Source organism: Leptinotarsa decemlineata, unplaced genomic scaffold (assembly GCF_025532065.1).
Source record: "Leptinotarsa decemlineata unplaced genomic scaffold, Ldec_3_MD MMD2_tig00078422_RagTag_RagTag, whole genome shotgun sequence".
NCBI classification, from domain to species: domain Eukaryota; kingdom Metazoa; phylum Arthropoda; class Insecta; order Coleoptera; family Chrysomelidae; genus Leptinotarsa; species Leptinotarsa decemlineata.
This window is the reverse complement of record NW_027412747.1, coordinates 1,914,570-1,934,958: the sequence shown is the minus strand read 5'-3', so window position 1 is coordinate 1,934,958 and position 20,389 is coordinate 1,914,570. Positions and strand designations below refer to the sequence as shown.

Sequence of the window (20,389 nt, the reverse complement as noted above, 5' to 3'; positions counted from 1 at the left end):
AAAGTTGAAAGAACAAATTCTAATGAACAGAAATCGAATATTCTGAATATACTTTCTTCAGACTGTCATAAAAAATATATTGGTCAGACATCTAGCAATCTCAATAGTCCCATCATTTCTCATGAGAGCGACTGTAGACGTAATATGTAATTGTAATTCATGAACCTCATCAAAACATGCAAGCCATGTAATAATGATCATCGGATGAGATACAATATCGTATGGGATATCGATAGTAACTTTCATAAAAATACTTTCTTAGGAATGGTACGTATGTATGAGGCAGAAAATCAAATGAACAAACGCACTGATGTGAATAACCTCAGTCAAATATTCACATATCTATTAAATCATGAACAAGTAACATAATCTCACAGAGTAACCCACTCTCTAATCTGAATTTTCCGCCTTGATGATTGAAATAACTATTATGGTATTTGTCACAGTCACCTTGTGAAATACATTTCACTTCATTTCAACAAATGTTTTTTTCAGTTTCTTACAAATTCCATTCATTTCTCACGTAAGTATTTTTTAAAAGTATTATTTCATGCATTACGGTTGTCCTGAAGAAGATAGTAAACACTATCGAAAGCTTGACAGATATCGAAGAGTTTTTTTGCATTGAGTCCAAACGTAACTGACTGCACGAGCAGAATCCCATTTTCAATTGAAATTTTCTACTCAGTCATTTTTTTAAAATTTCAGTGAATTATAATGCATCAATTAGTAATTTAAAAAATCTGGATATTTACAAAAAAATACCAATACTTATTCATCAGCAGAAATAAATGTTTTCGTTGTAAAAAATATACAAAGGTATTCAAAAACAAACAAATTAGTAGTAGTTGAATTAATAAATCACAATGTCAATGAATGATATATAACGTTGCCAATGGTTTTCTGTGGTTTGAGAACATGATGCTTTCAAAAGAAATACTTATGCAAGAAATCTCAATTGAAAATAAATAATAATGTGCACTTTCGAAAGATGTTTTTATGATTCCATTCCGTTGTATCATATAATCTGTTTTTGAATTTCATAAAGTTGTAACGAGATTTTGTGTAGTTTTTGGCTTGATACATTTGCCATATCATTACCAGACTCATTTCCACTCAGTATTTTCTAATAACACTCACACAAAATATTTTTTCTTTCGATTATTTCTGGAATTACTGTCTTACCCAAAAGAGATATCTGCTTGATCTAATTGTGACTTTTTACCACTTTCCTGACAACTGTATTCTTCAATAACGGCTTCATATGTAACATTCCAATGTTTCATGTGAAAATCAACTTCTGCCAGATATTTATTTAGATAACGCTGGAGATCCTTGGCTGCGCATGATGCTGGAACACACCAACCCATCAAAACAATATTTTCTGGTTGTTGAGATGGGTCCTTTTTATTCTGAAACGAAAAATATTTGCTGAAACTAGATGATGGAAATGAAATAGTCTTACTAGTACCCAAAAAAATAATGATGATCGATGAATTTCGAGTAGGAGAATTGGATATGCTGACATTGAATGTGACGAAACTGCGTCTGCTTGTTTCCATAAATCTTATTGATGGTCACTACCGCTTTCATTTCAGTCATGTGTCATCATTTTAAAATTCTCACATCAACAACACAGAAAATCAAAAAACTCTTCAAAATGAATGTATTCAACTATGCTGTCCACACTAAGGAATAGTATATTGTTTCAATAGAAAAAAAGTGTTGATTGTGTGGTACAATACTACAAGAAACTGTTCGAATGAATCATACTATTTTTCTCAATGCAAAAAATACAAATTTTTCAAAAAATGAAAGGATTTTTATTTTATAATCTTCTATTCAATTCTTAATTCAATTCAATTCAATTGTGCCGGCGGCTCTGAAATTGGCAAATTTTATTGTTGCTGACATTGAAAAGGACAGGACAAAAAATTTTTCAAAAACAGAATTGAATTATTTGTCAGATTGACATTTGTTTCAGATCGAGCGGAGCCTACATTATGAGAGTCTTGTGCATATGAAAAGAAAATATGTTTCAGTCGAGAAATTCTTGAAGATCAATTATCCTTTGATGTAAAAGAATTTTTCATTCGAAGGAAAATGATTTTGTGTGATTCACATGGTTGTTAGCCTCCCACACGCTTGCCTTGCAGAAAAATTAAAAACAAATATACTGTTGGGAATAATATGACGGATAATTTCAATCTGGAAGATATTGTTTCACAAATACATTTTGTAACGAATAATATGTTTGGTGGATTTTCCACCAGACGTGGGTAGATTATCGATTTAATCATATCCTAGAACCTCCTGATAATTCTAGATAACAGTCGAAATAATATTTCTCTCATACTGTTTGAAGATGGTTTTTCTGAATGATACGTTTTTTATATGTGATACTTCATGAAAATCCATTATAATGTGTTTAAAAACACTTTGTTGTGAAATTTTCATTTGTCAGTTCACAACAGGTGTTTCATTACACAATGGCTTCTTCAGACGTGTTCACCAACAGTTTGGTATAAACTAACTACTCAAAATTGAATGTTCTATGTTTAAAATATATTTTTCCGTCAACCAGCTGTCGTATCCCTACGAACGACCAAGCCGTCTGAGCAGTCTTTTTTGTTCCTTGGCAGGTAGAATATACGCGGTCAACCTATATTTTCATTTCATAGGTGTACGGCAATATATCGTGTTTTCACTATATTTCCTGAAGTTTTTTTATGTGAAGCACTCATTAGTCAAGATAGTCTTTCCTCTCCCCGCTTCATCGGATTTATGAAAACTGACCGTTTCGCGAGAGTAGAGGTTTCCATATGTTGCGTATCTCTATGATAGTTTGGCTCAATGCGTTGTTGAGTCCAAACATGCTCTGCCATTCCTGACTTGCTGGTTTCTACTCGCTGTGTGTGTTTCTTGTGCTCGGCCATGCGAACTTTCAATGGCCTCTTAGTTTCACCGATGTATGATTCTCCGCACTCACAGGGTATCCGGTAAATGTAATTCTTGGAATCGCAGTCCGCGTTTGATGTCCTGGTTCTCGTGAGGCTGCTACGGATAGTGTTTCCAGATCTGAAACAGGTTCTGATATTATACTTGGACCCAATCCTTCTCATCCTTTCCGACAATTCTTTGATGTAGGGAAGTACAAGTACTGGTTGTGGCGGCTTCTCTTTCTTGTGGAGCTCTTACTGTCTTCTAGCTAAAGCCTGTTCCACTATCACTTTTGAGTAACCATTCCGTTGAAGGTAATTTTTGTTGATGCCTAGTTCCTTCTCGAGACCTTCCTCTGTATTATAGAACCCGAAAGCACGGTTTAGTAGAGTTTTGATGATTTCTCTCTTAGTCGATTGATGGTGGTTGGATTCCATGTTCAGATACTGTCCTGTATAGGTGAGTTTTCGATATACAGATGTTTCCCATTTAGTGTCGTTTTTATTCACCAATACGTCTAAGAATAGCAATTCATTGTTGGTTGTTGCTTGAATTTTATTTAATTGTAATTTCAGTCTTTTCGCTTACTATAATTGTTATTTTTCAGCTACTTTTTTGAATTTTTTCAATTTTTTACAGATTTTTTCTGGGATTTCCAATCGGTTTATATCATATCAAACAATGGAAGTCCAAACTAATGAAATATCATCTTCAATAATCAGTAATCAATTATTGTTTCAGCAAATATATACGAGAACTTCAAAACCTCCAAAAACTTTTTCTGGAGGCAACAAAACTAAAAAAATGACCATTTTTCAATAAAAAACATTTTTTTTTCACAAACCTTCATTAGGTGAAGAAATATTGTACACATTTTATCAAAATTGGAAAATACTTTTCTCCTTGAAGTGATATTATATTTCCATTCTTGAAGTTGACTATTTCATTCATAGTAATGACAAATCAAATGCAGTTTTAAAAACCAAAACTACCTGAAGGAAAACAAGTTATCAAGAGAATTTCAAGGAAAAAAGATATTTCACAATCGCTTCGTATGATACGCTATCAAAACATCCATGCTTAATGCCATGATTTATTGTAATCAGAAGTACTTTCTCAATACCTGCAGGAGTTGTTTATATTTCTCTCCAAAATAAAATCATATATACTGGTGAGAAATGTCATCAGCTGTGAACAGTATGAAATATGAAATGAAAAGAAATATATACATCTATAGACCTGAATTAACCTTCAATAATGGATATAGGCCAAAGAATAACAAATATCTATAGACATATTAGGCCGTTGTAGATCTCATCGTTGTAGGCTCTGATTGACTTTGGAACGGACCGCGTTTGGGAGCCCCGTTTGTTTTGAAATTCGTGGATTGAACAGAGGACGTTCTCATAAGGGGAGATTTCACAGCCTTCACTTACTCAGGCTTCTCCCGCAGCTCGCTTTCGTAATGGACCGCCTTGGAAAACCCCGCTTTTCTCTGATATTCATGATATTTCCTCAATATTTCATAAAAGGCGCCTCCGTGAGGAGAAATGTCATTGTCCCCACCTACTGGACCTTTAAGGATAGTTGTGTCCAGCGAAACATGTGTCTTTGGAGTCAGGTTCGATCCGTCAAGAATGAGTGAGTTGCATTGGATTTATACGGCTTTGTATCCATTAGCCGTGGCAGGGTACCCACATCCTGGTGTTGATAGATCTGTTCATGTACTCGAAGATTATGACTACCCCTCCACCCGCCAATATATGAATAATGAATTCATTTCAAAGATGGTCCTATACAAGCCATTACTGGAAACCATGAAACCCAGTTTGCTTCCAAAATGTGGTAAACAACCTTGGAGTCATTGAACATCGAAGTAATTTTCACGTCTGTTGGGGGACTACAAGATTATCTTAGAAAAAAAGTATTAGAGAGCTTGACGAACAATTTCCAAGTTATTGTCATGATCAAAATATCCGGTTGGTTCACGGAACTGCAGTATCGAGTATAATTAATTGGGATTCTAATTCCATTTGAATTTTTGTAATAAAGTGAACCACAAGGTTTGAATATATTCTCATGAAGGCAATGGTCGAAGGAAATGTTCGAAGATGGGCTCGAATACTTCCAAGTTATGACTGGTGGTGATGGTCGCCATGTTATCACTTATTTCTCAAAGAAAGAACAGAAGCACTACAGAAAAATCCTTGAGGTACTCTCAGAGCGGTGCCTGTGCGTAAGTAGCGATTCACATTGGATTTGAATCGCTGGAGATTGAATTCACTTGGAAAAATATTCTCGGGATATTTATTTCACATAAACGCAATTCTCCAACTGGAAGAGTTTCTAAACAGTGAAAGTCGAGGTGTACTGAGTTGAACCTCAAAACGTTGAGCATCCACAATCCGTCGCGTATTTCTGATATGTAGCGCGCTTAGTGGAATCAATAGTCCTAAGAGACTTGAACTCTTCCCGTGTAAGTATTTATAGAAGAGAGACAAATCCTCAAACTCTCTTCGATGTTTCAGACTATTGAGGGATGTTCGCGTCCCCAATCAAGTAGATGGCTCTTTTCTGAATGGAATTCAACAGCTTTAGGGTATGTTTAGAGGCGGAGAACAATACTCCAGAGGTCTGATCTGAGCTTCATAAAGCGTCAAAAGTTGCTGAGGTATGTATGTATGTATACAGTAGGGAGGGTGGGTGTATACCCACAGCACCAGCACTACAGAAGCCTTCAAATGTGCAAGGAAATCAAGTTTATCGGACCAATACAGAAGGTCCTTAACTGAGTATATACTGAGTATTTACGTGGAGAAGGCAATGTAAATGTGCTGTAAACTCATTTCAACCCTATAAGTCGCCGGGACCTGATGGCATATATCCAGTAATGCTTCAAAAGGTACCGGAAATACTTTTTAAAAGATTGTGTATAATTCTCAGGGCAAGTTTAGCACTGGGAAACATACCAAAAATTTAAAGACCGATCAGGGCCACCTTCATTCCGAAACCTGGGAAAATCGGACAGGACTCGGCGAAGGCATTGAGACCAATTAGTCTCATGTGATTTGCGTTGAAAACGCTAGAAAAACTACTTGACAGGCATATCAGAGACGTAGCAATGGCTATCAGACCGTTACATCGAGACCAATATGCATACAGGTCAGATATGTCAACAGAAACGCCTCTATGTCGGGTAACAGAAAAAGTAGAATATACTTACAAAAACAAGGAAGTACTTTCAGCTGCTTTCTTGAACATTGAGGGCGCATTTGATAATACGTCGTTAGAATGAATCATCCAGGCGTCGAGGAGAAAGGGGATCGACAAGACAAGCTGTAGGTGAATAGATTGCATGCTTAGGGGAAGATTGATATATACAACCATTATGGGTGGAACAGTCGTGGCACAGATAGCAAGGGGCTGTCCTCAGGGGGACGGGTCCCCTCTGTTATGGAACCTTGTAATGGACGAGCTATTATGTCTCTTGAACCACAATAATGGGTATAAAGCACTGGGCTATGCAGACGACTTAGTCATCTTAGTCCAGCGTAAACACAATAATGTAGTGAAGGGATGTATGCAGCAGACCCTGAATATTATAAAAAGATGGACCGAAGAAGAAGGGCTTCACACAAGCCCATCCAAATCGACCATAGTAGCATTAACCAAGAGGACTAAAACGGAGGGTCTCGGACCTCTAAAACTTCGAGGTGAAGAAAAAGAAGTCGGGGGAGGTTAAATATCTGGGAGTAATCCTAGATTCCAAACTGACCTGGAACCAACACTTGGATAGGATAAAGAGGAAAGCGGAGGTAGGTATGGAGGTAGCTATGGAAAAACATGGGGTCTGAAACCAGACATGGTATATTGGCTATACACGATGGTGGTTAAACCCATGATAAAATATGCATCTCTGGTCTGGTGGCTGAAGATGAAGCAGGCGACTGGCATCAACAAAATAGGCAAGGTGCAAAGACAAAGCATGTTTGGGAATGACGGGAGCAATGAGAACTACCCCAACAGCTGCATTGGAGACACTCCTGAATCTACCTCATTTACACCTTGTGATAATGGGGGAGGCCAGGATGGGCCAATTTAGACTGGGAATCTCACCGGACTATAAAAGATCGGACCGAACAGAAATTTTGGAACAAGTGGAGGAGCACATATTGAATATGTGCACAGACCACATGACACCGAAGGACACCTTCAACACAAACTTCACGGCCAAAATTATGAGCCGGAAAGAGTGAAAGACCATTAGTTATCCTGAAAACGTATTTTGAAAAAACACCTGGTATACAGATGGATCGAAAACCAAACATGGAACGGGAGCTGAAATATACCAAGCGGATAGGAATTTAAACTACAGCTATCCGCTAGGACTATACACATATATCTTTCAGGCAGAAGTGTACGCTATCTTGCAGTGTGCAAGGCTTATTGAATTGAGACCTCAAAGAAATGAGCGGATCAATATTTTTATAGACAGCAAGAGACAAACCCGAAGGTGACATCAAAACTGGTCTGAAAATGCCATGAAGAACTGAATAAAACTGCAAACAGGAACAAATTAACTTTGTACTGGGTGCCAGGGCATTCAGGAATCACAGGTCATGATGAAGCTGATTATTGCGCAAGACGCGGATCATCAACTTCATATATAGGTCCTGAATCAGCTCTGGGGGTACCAAAATCATTGGTAAGAACACAGATTGGGACATGGACCAATAAGAAGCACACAGAGTACTGGACAAAAGTACCTGGCAACGAACACAGTAGAACCTTCATTAGGGAACCGTCCAAGAAAAGAATCGAAGAACTACTTCAATATAGTAGGGATTGGCTAAGAATAATTACAGGGCTACAAGCGGTCATTGACCGCTTAGAGGACACCTGAATAAAATGGGGCTGTACAACAGAGACCCCAGCTGCAGATTATGCAACGAAGGAATAGAAACAGCTCTACACTTCTTATGCGAATGTGAGGCACTGAATCACAGAAGGCATACAATATATGGACGTACGAAATCACGTCCAGAAGAATATGACGAACATCCAACACGGAACCTATACAAACTAGTACAGGAAACGATACTGATGGAATGGGTGTCATGAGAAGATGGAAGAATTAACGCAATAAGCCCAAAAGGCTGCAGTATTTTCTGGAGACTTGGACTGAATGGACAAGTCAGTCTGCTTCCAAGCTACCAAAAAAAATACACACAGCACTTAGGCCACATGTGACCCATTGTACATCCTCCCGAGAAGAAGTCCTCCTAGGTCGTCTATACTTTCCTTTCCAGGAAGGCGGACAGGTCACTGTGAAACATCTCCTTTATATCGGCAGGACTAGGCTGAGACTCGCCGAACATACACTCTCTGTGGCAACATTGGGGTATCTCACGGCGGCCTCCGCGAAGGTTTTGGAAGGTGCAGCGATATTACTGTCGTTGCACAGCTTCCTCATCCTTCCTGTGGTTCATCTAATGGAGGTGCTTAAGTGAGGGCGCTTTCCTTCGAGGGCAGCAGGTTCCTTGCTTTAATCGAGGCGGAGATCTTGGCGCCTGCCGCAGGAAGTGCCCTTGCTGTTAGTGGTGCAGTGGGGAAGGAGGGTGCACTTATAGTTGCTGCCACTCCTACTTCTTCCGATCTCTTCCTTCTTTTGGCCTCGGCGCCGCAAATGCGCCGCATTGTATTACATCACGAGGTGATCTGCTATGTCCAGCATCATTTCGAAAGGTAGATTGGGGTGAACATTTCTGTTCATCCCTAGCCACCGCCATAGATTGAGGTGAGCACTTCTGTTCAGCTTCGGGATTGGTTTTTGTTATGTCTGTTCATTTGTTTCATATGTGTGTTCCCACGAGCAGCAAGGGAAGGGTTGGTCACCTCTCGCAGAGCCCCGCATCACCAGAGGAAGGCTGATTACAATGAGGTTTCGCCCAGTTTCCCAAGGGGATCGTTCGTAACCGCATATCACCTTGCGGCCATTCAGCTGTCGGCACGATTCCTTACGCCTTAGCTTGGGTAAGCTGGTTCAGGGTTGCATGTTTCGCAAAGGTTTTTGGGTAGTTTCAGTTTCCCTCACTCGACTCATTTCTGACCAGGAGTCCGGCAATTTCATCCATAAGGCCATATATTGGCTTCCCGGATAGGGCCTCTAGTCCAGAAGCAGCCTTCGCGATTCGAACGACCTGATTATGCCAAGCATATTGGTGTCCATTTCAACCTCCAACAAACTTATCGAAGCAGAAAGCGAAAATGTCTGTCCTAACAATATTATATCCGTTTCGGAGACATTCATCTTTTTGGAGAAACCCGATGCCTGGGTTTTTGTGGCATTGAATGGAACCTGATTATTTCTATCTCAATTCAAAATCACTTTCAGATCCTTATTAAGATATGCTGTCGGTGAAGATGTGCATCCGCAGCCGATATCCTAAAATCTAAATGAAATGACGATACAAGTGTGCTATCGTCAGCAAAGTAATATATTGGATTTTTCGTTTTTTCCAATGAGTCGTTGATATACAATAAAAAGAGGTCTGGAGATAGTATGGATACCTATTTTTCAAATCGCATCTACAATCCAATGAATTTGGGAAAGTTTAGGCAACTAGCGCTCATTTTATATTTTGACCGTTTGAAAGACACATGTGAAATGTATCGAGTTTCAGATTTTCTCTTCTCCAAATGCACGTGATTATAGACTTCACTAGATGCATTAAGCCGATAGGGAATGTTTGTGTACTGTACATATGTTAAAGCTGCCTTACTTTTGCGACTAAGCTTATCGGTACTTCTGTTACTAATTTTTATGATACACGAATGACAGTTGTCGATATTGTGAATCAATATATGAGAAAAAGTGAGTGTTTTGCTTCCTCCATTCCAATTTGACTATTACTTTTTCACAATTGAAATTGATCAGATCACCATCATCATCTAAAATGCGTAGAGTGATATTGTCGCGGTACTGACAACCGCCAGGCACATAGATAATATTTTGTGGTTCCTTGATGAGTTTATATCCGGCTCTACATCAATATCAAATTCGAAGGATCTGTGAATTTCATTCATCATGTGATTTTTCTCGAAGGTGGACCATCATTCATATCGAAATTACTGTCATTTGCACTACTGCCATGATACTTCAATATATCTAATCATTTTGTAGACTTTGTGGTGAATTATTCCATAAAAATGCAATTTCATTTGTTGCACACCCAATTAACTTCACTTTTGGCATATTGGTGAGTTGTTTTTTACTCATTTTTGTGAAGTGCGAAATCTCAAATAGGCGATAAATGAATGACTCACTGTTTAGATGCTTTTTCGGTCTTGCATTGGTATTAGTCGATGTTGGAAAGAGCTCTCGAGGTAGCAAATCTATAAGTATTCTGATTTTTTTTATTCTTCAGATACACCCCAATCCTTTACGATAAGGATTCAAGTAGATCCATTTTCACTAAGAGCAATTGTCTCTATGTATTCATAAGGACGGTTTGCCTCAATCTATTGCTTCTTGCCTGCTCTTGCTGTTTGAACTATTTTTGTTATGCCAGCTGTAACAACAGCTAAAATACCTAACGCTGATAAACGCTGTAATTTCGTGCCAGAAACGCAATATTAACAACTAGGTTGTAATTCAATTGGGAAATTATTATGGAAATCAGTACATCTGCATCGGCTCGTTATTCTGAAAAATCCGCTCATATAGTTATCACCGGTCTATAATGCGCATTGTTGAGCAAAACCATTGATAATATCGACGAAAAAGTGAAAGGTGAAAATGGTGTTAAACAGCGTCACGGATTTTTACTCCTACTATCACTTCAAGGCCTAATTTTTGGACCTTCGAGATTACGGGATGGGATTACGATATTCATCTTCATTCAAAGTCTCTCTATCAACCCAAATGTGAGTACTCACGTGAAGTATAAGCTTCAATGATTCAGCTGAAATACTTAAATCATTAGATTCATTATTTATTTTTGATGATATTATGCGTGAGAAACAGGACTATATATAAATTGTGAGGGATTATATTTTTAGGAGTGATTAATTTTTGGGAAAGAAAGTTTTTGGCTTTCAACTACTCCATGTTGTTTGGAATACAAACTGAGTAGAGAAAAGTATCTTCTGTATAATTCAATGTTCATATAAAAGTATTTGTTTCGAAAGAATTTTTTTCTTTCCTGTAATTCAATGTTTACATGAAAGTAGTTGTTTCGTGAAAGCTTTCTTCCAGTTTGTGTCTGAAAGTTGCTTCTTTGCATGATCTACACATCTATGTATAGAGTTACTTATTTTCAAATCAATTACTTCCTTATTTTCTTTGGGAGATTTCCATATTTTTTGTACCAAGATGGAGTAGTAAAAAGCCAAGAACTTTCTTTTCCAAAAAAAGGACTGTATATGTTCATATTTCAGGAAAAGACGCTATAATTTTTTTCCGAGCATGTGCCACCAGATGTGACACATGTGATGAAAATAAGCTGAACATGATGCGAGGCGTGCGACAGACCGCTGACAAACTGCATTGGATCCATGCATTATATGCAACTATATCCTTTTCATTTGCCAGAGTAGAACCCCAATATATTTCATATGTTCAATTCCATGATGATAAATGAAAATTATGACCCTTATTATTGTTTTCATTACTATAATAATTTCAACCAATCTCACACCATACCTCATTAATAACACTTTGATTCAGTCTCATCTTCACCAGTTTTTTAGCGGGTGTTGAGAGATGAGCAATGTAGATGAAAACTCATTTTCCACAGGTTCAGCTATATTTCCTATTTCTGATGAAATAATTCCAATTCATGACCTAGTCCAAGTAAATGAAGTAAACTCGACAGATGGATATGATTCAAACACTGAATCATTGAATATTTCAGACACTGAACGTGTCATCATGAGCTGCATCTGTGAGTGTGACGAAATTGGTTGGTGTTAGGCTGGACAAATTCACGTCTCGAATATTAGTGGCATGTGATTCGCGTCTACAAAATCCATAAGTGGTAGGCACTGAGCGTCTGAATTTTTTCTTCAATCAAGGAGTGATACAAATGGTGAATTATCAAAAAAATTATATAAAGTGAGGTTGAATAGTACCCCAAACCATGCAGTATTCCGTATTCATCAACCAAAACATGTGCACTCAGAGACAAATAACCTAACCTAACAATCCAAATCATCATCATCATCAATAATGATCATTTCATGCTCCGGAGAATCAACCAGTATGATCAATTCTGGGGGTAGGACGAATTGATTTGCTCCATTCACATTCAAATACGGCTCCATAATGAATAATGAAAAATTTAGTGCATCACCCCAAAGTCTACATTTTGATCGTTTGGATCATCAAATTGACTAAACTCGTTCTTGTCTGATTGAAAATCGCCCTCCTCGTTCAGATCTATAGTAGTATCTGAATACCCATTGAATTCATCATCCGGGCACGTTTGACTAATAATTTCCACTTCAGTCTCCCTATATGATCAATCCTCAGAAGGAGTGAAATGTGGTACACTTGTTGAATCGAATTCCTGCATAACTGGTGTTACTTGATCCATGATGATTGAACAAGTTGGTAAATATTGGGAATGCATCCTATTTTATATGATTCGAATGAGGAGGGGTGGGAATGGGAGGTAGTTAGAAGTGTTTGGTGTGTTATTTTCAAATATAAATAGGTAGACATGAATATTCATTTCATAAGTTATCTACTTGAATAATGCTGTGGAATATATTGAAAGTTTTTTATCAATACATACCGATCATTAATTATTTTCAGATGAAAAAAAAATGTTCAACATACTTTCATTAGTTGAAATAATACTGAGACATTGGTCGATTTTTGTTCAATCATACTCATGAATAATATGTATTTCTTTGAATATAAGAAGTGTCTTTTTTTCCAAATTCTAAAATAATATTTGTTATTAGTTTGGATAATGCTATGAGATGTATCGAAGAAAGGTATTTTGAATAATAACAATAGTCATTGATAATAACTTTGTAACGAATCATAAGTTATAGTCGTATTATTTTTCGTAGAATAGTAAATACCAGAAGAATCGTAGAAGGAGAAAACCTCCATCAGCTTTCAGTAACGATTTCGAAGTCAACTAGGGCGAATGTATTCAAAAAAAAACGTTGAAATTAACTCCTATTGTGTTTTGAAATTTGATAAACAATCAACCTCGTTATTCAAAAGGTTCAAAAATCATTCACTGTGGACCCCATAAAAATAAGTGTCAAGAGAAACTAGTAAGTATCTAATAAATGAATAAAATTTATTTTCTGAGAGGTCGGGTTTGACGAGACAAAAAAATTGTTTATTTCAAGTACCGATATGAAAATGAACGAAATCATCTACTAACATTCGAAATAGAAAATATCAAAATAGCTATTGCAGTGACATCTAGCGGAAACCTGTCCATGATTTTTGCTGTCTATCTTGGGAGATGGTAACTTACAACCCCCTAAGGGGATGGTTACTAAAAAATTTTGGAAAGACAAAAAGAATCAAGTCAGTCGTGCGCGGGCTCCTCCCGGATTGGTTGGACCCCGGGTGAGGTTCCTGGGGAAATTCATGAGTAACTTGAGATACGAGATATTTCAAGTCACTGTTTCGTGAAGTGATCTCGGTATTTGGGTGTTAGTAGCTTTTCATTTGGCTGTTTGATTTGATGCATAAAAAAAGGGTCGCGTACGAATTCAGAAGTAGGTCAGTTGTATTTCCTACACAGTGTGGAGAAATCCTCAAAGTACATTGGAATACGAGATATTTCAAGTCACTGTTTCGCAAAGTGATTTCGGTATTGGTACTCAGTCAGGGTTCATCCGGCTAGTGGATTCAAGGTTACAGTTTGGCTTCCTACTTGTAATATTCGTGTTGGAATATTAGTTGAAATTGTGGAAGTAGTTTTCAATATTTGTTTATTTTGAACAATCTCTGTTAAATCTGCAAAGTGACAACTCACAGTCTACTTGAAATACAATAATCTGAAACAACATGTACAGGACGAAATATTACATTTCCTCCCTAACTTCAATTTTATCACATTTATATAGAAGGATAATTTGTGTGTTTAGCTTTCCTATGTGGTTGTTGTCTTCTAGGAGATTCATGAACTTCGGCTTCAACAATTTCTTGAATTGGTGTTGTTGTCTTCTAGGAGGTTCATGAACTTCGGCTTCAACAATTTCTTGAATTGGTGTATCTTCTTCTGACTCTATTTCTCCATCTAATTTCCTATAATCATGAAAATCTTCATCGTATTCAGGTGTAACATCTAATACAGGATTCATGTGATCAGATTTTACAATCTTTTTGAAGTGAGAAGCATTTCTTGTTATCTTTTTATCTAGCCTTGACGCAGTTACCTTTGTAACACTAATTTTCTCAACAATATATGGATTGGGATTATATGGTGGGGTAAATTTATTTACATATTTTTGTTTGCAAATTACTGAATAGAGATTGAATACACTACCATATATGTAAATGTGGAAATGTTCGATTGCCCAAGTTATGGCAACCATTTCCTTCTTAATCTGACTATATCGCTCCTCTGTTTGAGATAGTGATCTGCTGGCGTATGCAACAACTTCAGGATTTTCATTATCTTCTTGTGCGATGATAGCTCCTACTCCACAAGGACCAGCGTCGACGTACAAGTGAATTTCTTTGTAAATATCAAAATATGCAAGATGGCATTCTTCACTCAGCTGACTTTTCAAGAATTCAAATGTATCTTGATGTTTTTTTGTCCACGTCCAACATGTATTTTTCAAGATCAATGTTCGCAAATGTTTGGTGGTACTTGCTAAATTCGAAATGAATCTCCCAACATAATTAATCATACCCAAAAGACTTCTTACTTCAGATGCATTTTTCGGGGCTTCTAAGTTTTTGAACGCTGCTACTTTTGCTGGATATGGTTTAATTCCTTCATGAGAAAATACGTATCCAAAAAAAAACTAGATTTTTTTGATTCAATAGACATTTCGCTTTATTGACTGTCAAACCAGATTCATTCAAACGTTGGAAATCTTTGTTCAAAGTATCATCATGATCCTGTTAATTCTTTCCAAAAATTAAAATTTCATCACTGACATTCAACACTCCTTTAATGTTTATTAGAGTTTGACGAATGATATTTTGGAAAATTTCAGCTGCAGCATTCACACCAAAGCTAAGGCGTTTATATCTGAACAAACCAACAAGTGTTGAAAAAGTAGTCACCATTCTTGATTCAAACTGATGACATCCATCATAGAGGTCTATTTTGCTAAATACAGTAGCACCATTGAGAGCCAATATAATATCATCGATTGTTGGTGTTAAGTGACGTTCTCGTTTGATGGCTTGATTGGGAGCTCGCATATCCACACATATTCTAATGGTATCTCTACTTGGTTTAGGAACGATAACAATAGGTGATACCCATGGAGTTGGTCCAATGGCAGGTTCGATAATATCGGCTGCTTGTAGTCTGCCCAGTTCAGCTTTTACTTTTTCCCTCACATGATATGGTATTCTCCGATGTTTTTGTGCTACTGGTTGAACAGATTTATCGATATGAAGATGCACTTGGAAGTTCTCCAACTTTCCTACTCCTTTAAACACGGCGGGAAATTTCTCTTCGAAACTTTCGATTGTGTAACAATTTGTGCTTCTAATCAATTGTAGAATGTTTAGATTCATAGCAGCTTCGCAACTCAGTAATGACTCACTTCTACCTTTTATGATGAAAATTTCAGTTCGAAATTTCTTATTATTGTTATATTCAAGTACGACGGGTAATTTTCCATCTACTGGCAAATGAGTTTTTGAGTTGTATGGAAATATTTGCTGGTTTGTTGGTAAAATGTTCTTGTTTTCTGCTAATTTTCTAACTGTTTCGGAACTCATAATATTTACAGTTGCTCCTGTATCGACAATAAATTTCGTTGTTTTACCATTTAGTAGAATCTGGACTTTGATAGACCTATTCGAAACTGTACTTATTGTTTGAATTATTCTGAATGCTTCTCCTGACGATGATTCATTATCTTTCATATGTTCAATTTCTGGTTGATTATACATTATAGCCCTTGTTTGTTGTTTGGAAGGAATTTTCATCATTCCAGTAGTAATGCAAACTTTTTGAAAATGTCCTTTTTTCCCGTATCCTCTACATTGTGGATTTTTCGCTGGGCATGTCAACTTGGGATCTTGATTATGCCAGTTATTGCCACAATTTCTGCAAATTTTCTCCGTTTCATTTTCTTTGACAGATTCAAAATTTCTAGTTTGATATTTTGACTTTTCTCGTTTATTGTGCTTGAAATAGCCATTATCTTTTCTATTCTTTCTGCTTTCTTTGCTGGTTTTTGAAAAATTTGCTGTTTCTTTCTGTTCAATAGCCATAAGTTGATGATCAGTAGCTTCAAATGTTTTGCCTTTTGCTAAAAGCTCTTCTAGTGTTAATTGTTCAGATGATGCAATTCGCCTAATCTGGGTGGAGTTAGTACCCAGGATAATTTGAGACTTGATTTCTTTCTTATGGTCATCAAAATTACAGTTCTTAGATAATTTCAGCAAGCGAGCGTAGTATTGATACAAGGTTTCTCCATGTAACTGTTTAGCTTGTCTGAAGTTATATATTTCAAACTCAACATTGATTTTGGGTTTGAAGTAATTGGATAATTTCAATTTTGCTTTGTCATACTCATTATCGGAAGATGAAGATGGTGGATCTGGTAAGGATGTATACAAATCATATGCATCATCTCCAATGTAATGCAGTAACATAGCTGTTTATCGTGATTTTTTGGTAATGTTCATTGCCTGAAGATCTCAAAACGATTGATCCATCTTTCCCATCTGGTTCCAATATTGATTATATCGGATTTAGTATCAAATGATACAAAATTCAAATTGATGTTTTCCATTACGGACGTGGGTTGTTATTCTCGTCGCCAAATGTAATATTCGTGTTGGAATATTAATTGAAATTGTGGAAGTAGTTTTCAACATTTGTTTATTTTGAACAATCTCTGTTAAATCTGCAAAGTGACAACTCACAGTCTACTTGACATACAATAATCTAAAACAACATATACAGGACGAAACATTACACTAGTAATGTTTGGGACAGTTTGAGTACAGTGGTTTTTGTCATACTTGGCCTACATTATTTGGTTATAGCGTAGCGTAATGATTTCCCATAGATTAATTTCATTTTATTTTTAAAGCAAATCTATTAGAAATTAAGTGAGGCATACTTCTGTCCTGAGTGATAATAATTGGAATGTAAGAGGAATAATATTGTGACTTTATTTTAAATTAGTTTTGCCGTATATTTCACACGGTTATATTTATATATTTTTTTATTCAAATTGCCCACGTTTATAATATTATTCAGTTAATCAAAAATGAAGTAAGAGTATCAATATTGCTATGATAAGGTTTTAATTTTAGTCATTATTTTTATTATACTTATTTCCATCAATTGTTAATCCAACTATTCCGCATTATTTATTTTTATCAATAAGGTTAGTTTGTGGGGACACAGCTGATATCATTCAATTTTCTGAAACCCTTGTAAGACCATGCATTCAAGTCGTGACCGAGATCACACTCTGAAAACATAATCGGTGACGTAACCCAGCCGTCTGTTCAGAAAGGTGGGAAAGTGCAAAATTTGCTAGTTGACCAAGCCAATCACTAATTCTGGATCCATGTGATCATAGCGGATTACAAATTTCTCTGATCCGGTGGTAGCAACTCTGGCGCTACCAAATTACATTAAAAAATAGTATCCCCGGCTGAACGATCTCATATACAGAAAAGTGTCCATTTTTCTTGCGAGAATATAATTTAGATTTTTTCATATAACTACTATAAATTTATAGCCCTGAGACATGAAGGGATCGCTTTCAGATTGACAGTGGTTTACTTCAACTTACACTTTATTTTCAGATATAGAAATGATATTTGTTCATTTATCTATCGGAGTATTATTATGAGATGGTTCAAAGACTTTTAATAAATCACATTCATTGATAATTACTTCAGGTTTTTCATTTTTGAAGATGGGAAAAATACAACGGCATTCAATAAATGTCTTAACTCATATTCAAAATGAATACATGGGATGATTGTACTATTTTAATAATTATTTCTACATGCTACGTATTGATGATGCACTGTTTGGAAACTTTGGTATAGTAATGAATATTACTGGAGTTTCTTTCACAATACCAAATCGTTATTTTTAACACCTCGACACGTGTTTCAATCACCAAGTGATCATCTTCAAAGGAAAGATTAAAACTAGAAAATAATGCGAAGCTAACCCTATATAGATATCCTATACAGGTAAACCATCCAGGTGTACCACCCATACAGGTATATCAGCCTTTATTAATTTTACAATTTTGCCTTATTTATTATTTTACAATATATGTTCAACTGTTATAGCTGTATATAAAACTATTTTTCAGCTATATAGAAAACATTAATTTCACAATATTGCCTATCTAAATTTATTTCTGCAATGTGTCCTTATGTAGTAATCAGTTACCCCAACAATATTATTTTAACAAGATATATATAGTATGCTCTTTGGTATAGGTCCGTCATCGTTATTCATAATATTATTGTGTTTACTTATTTCCACACTCTCATAGGCATCTAGTTGCCTGTTGTTGTTAACTTGTCTAAATATGGAATGGTTTTGTTGCAAAATATGATAGGCGACTGCTGATTTTTCAGGTCTTCCATATTTCAAGTGTGCTATGTGTTCCTTATATCTTACTTTGATAGATCTTTTTTCTGTCCATAATATTTTGCATCGCAGTCCTTACATTCAATTTCGTAAATTCCAGACTTTTCCGAATTCTCGACTTTGTCTTTTGGCCTTCCCAAAAGGCTCTGTAGTGTATGACTTGTTTTAAAAACCACCTTCATACCTAGTTCCTTGATAATATTTCCAAAGTTCATCGTATATTGGTGGTATGGAAATGAGATGTATTTATCTTGGTTTTTGTCCTTTCTGAAAGTCGATTGAAATTGAACGAAATCTCGACTTTCAAAAAATACAATACATCTCAGTTTCATACCACCAATATACGAGGAACTTTGGAAATATTTTCAAGAAACTAGCTATGAAGGTGGTTTTTAAAACATGTCATACACTGCAAAGCCTTTTGGGAAGTCCAAAAGACAAAGTCAAGAATTCGGAAAAGTCTGGAATTTACGAAATTGAATGTAAGGACTGCGATGCAAAATATTATAGACAGACAAAATGATCTATCAAAGTAAGTTATAAGGAACACATGGCACCCTTGAAATATGGAAGACCTGAAAAATTAGCAGTCGCCTATCATATTTTGCAACAAAATCATTCCATATTTAGACAAGTTAACAACAACAGGCAACTAGATGCCTATGAGAGTGTGGAAATAAGTAAACACAATAATATTATGAATAACGATGACGGAACTATACCAAAGAGCAAACTATATATATCTTGTTAAAATAATATTGTTGGGGTTACTGATTACTACCATAAGGACACATTGCAAAAATATATTTAGATAGGTAATATTGTGAAATTTTTTTTTATATAGCTGAAAATTGTTTCATATACAGCTATAACAGGTAAATATATATTATTAAATAATAGATAAGGCAAAATTGTAACATTAATTTAGGTTGGTATACCTGTATTGGTGGGACACCTAAATGCTTTATCTGTATGGGATATCTATATAGAAAAATTGGGTTAGTTTCGCGTTAGTTTCTAGTTTTAATCTTCCTCTTTGGAGATGATCACTTGGTGATCGAAACACATGTCGAGGTGTTAAAAATAATAATTTGGTGTTGGGAAAGAAACTCCAGTAATATTTATTATGCTACGTATGACTAGAAAATCAATAGATTGAAGGAATATGTATTACCCCAAGTGGGCAGTATACCGTGTGTTACAATCAAAATAAATATGCACTCCTATATTCCTTTTTTTTATTTCATTCTTTTAAATTAGGAAAACATTCACTGAAGAGCTTCAAAATCAACATGCGAATTTTCTGTCATATGTTTGAACGACTTGAAGATAATTTGAAATCAACAAGTTTTTTTCATTTCATTCAACTTGAACCTAACTAAAATTACCATGGAAAAACAAAATATAATTTTTTTATTGTCCATTTTTTGGTTATTTCACCGTCCACAATCTGAAAAAATATGGAAATTATGAAGAACTTTATACAGGTGCAGAAAGGGCCAACTTTTCAGTTCACCCCAGTAAGTTACTGCGTAAAATCAAAGAATTTTTCACAAAGACAAATGTACTATTTATCAGTAACTCGTTGTTTTCACTGATTTTCCTCCACAATAAATAACTTCCGTTCAATGAGATATCTTTAATTC

The 20,389-nt window shown here is 36.0% G+C and overlaps 1 protein-coding gene across 1 annotated transcript in view; it reads right to left on the bottom strand.

Moving 5' to 3' along the window:
• Positions 1–20,389, bottom strand: part of LOC111512179 (nose resistant to fluoxetine protein 6) — a 147,417-nt gene that overhangs the window by 103,872 nt on the left and 23,156 nt on the right. The window contains exon 3 of the mRNA XM_074185987.1: positions 1,186–1,412. Coding sequence (XP_074042088.1) covers positions 1,186–1,412 — 227 coding nt within the window. The remainder of the gene's footprint in view (positions 1–1,185; positions 1,413–20,389) is intronic.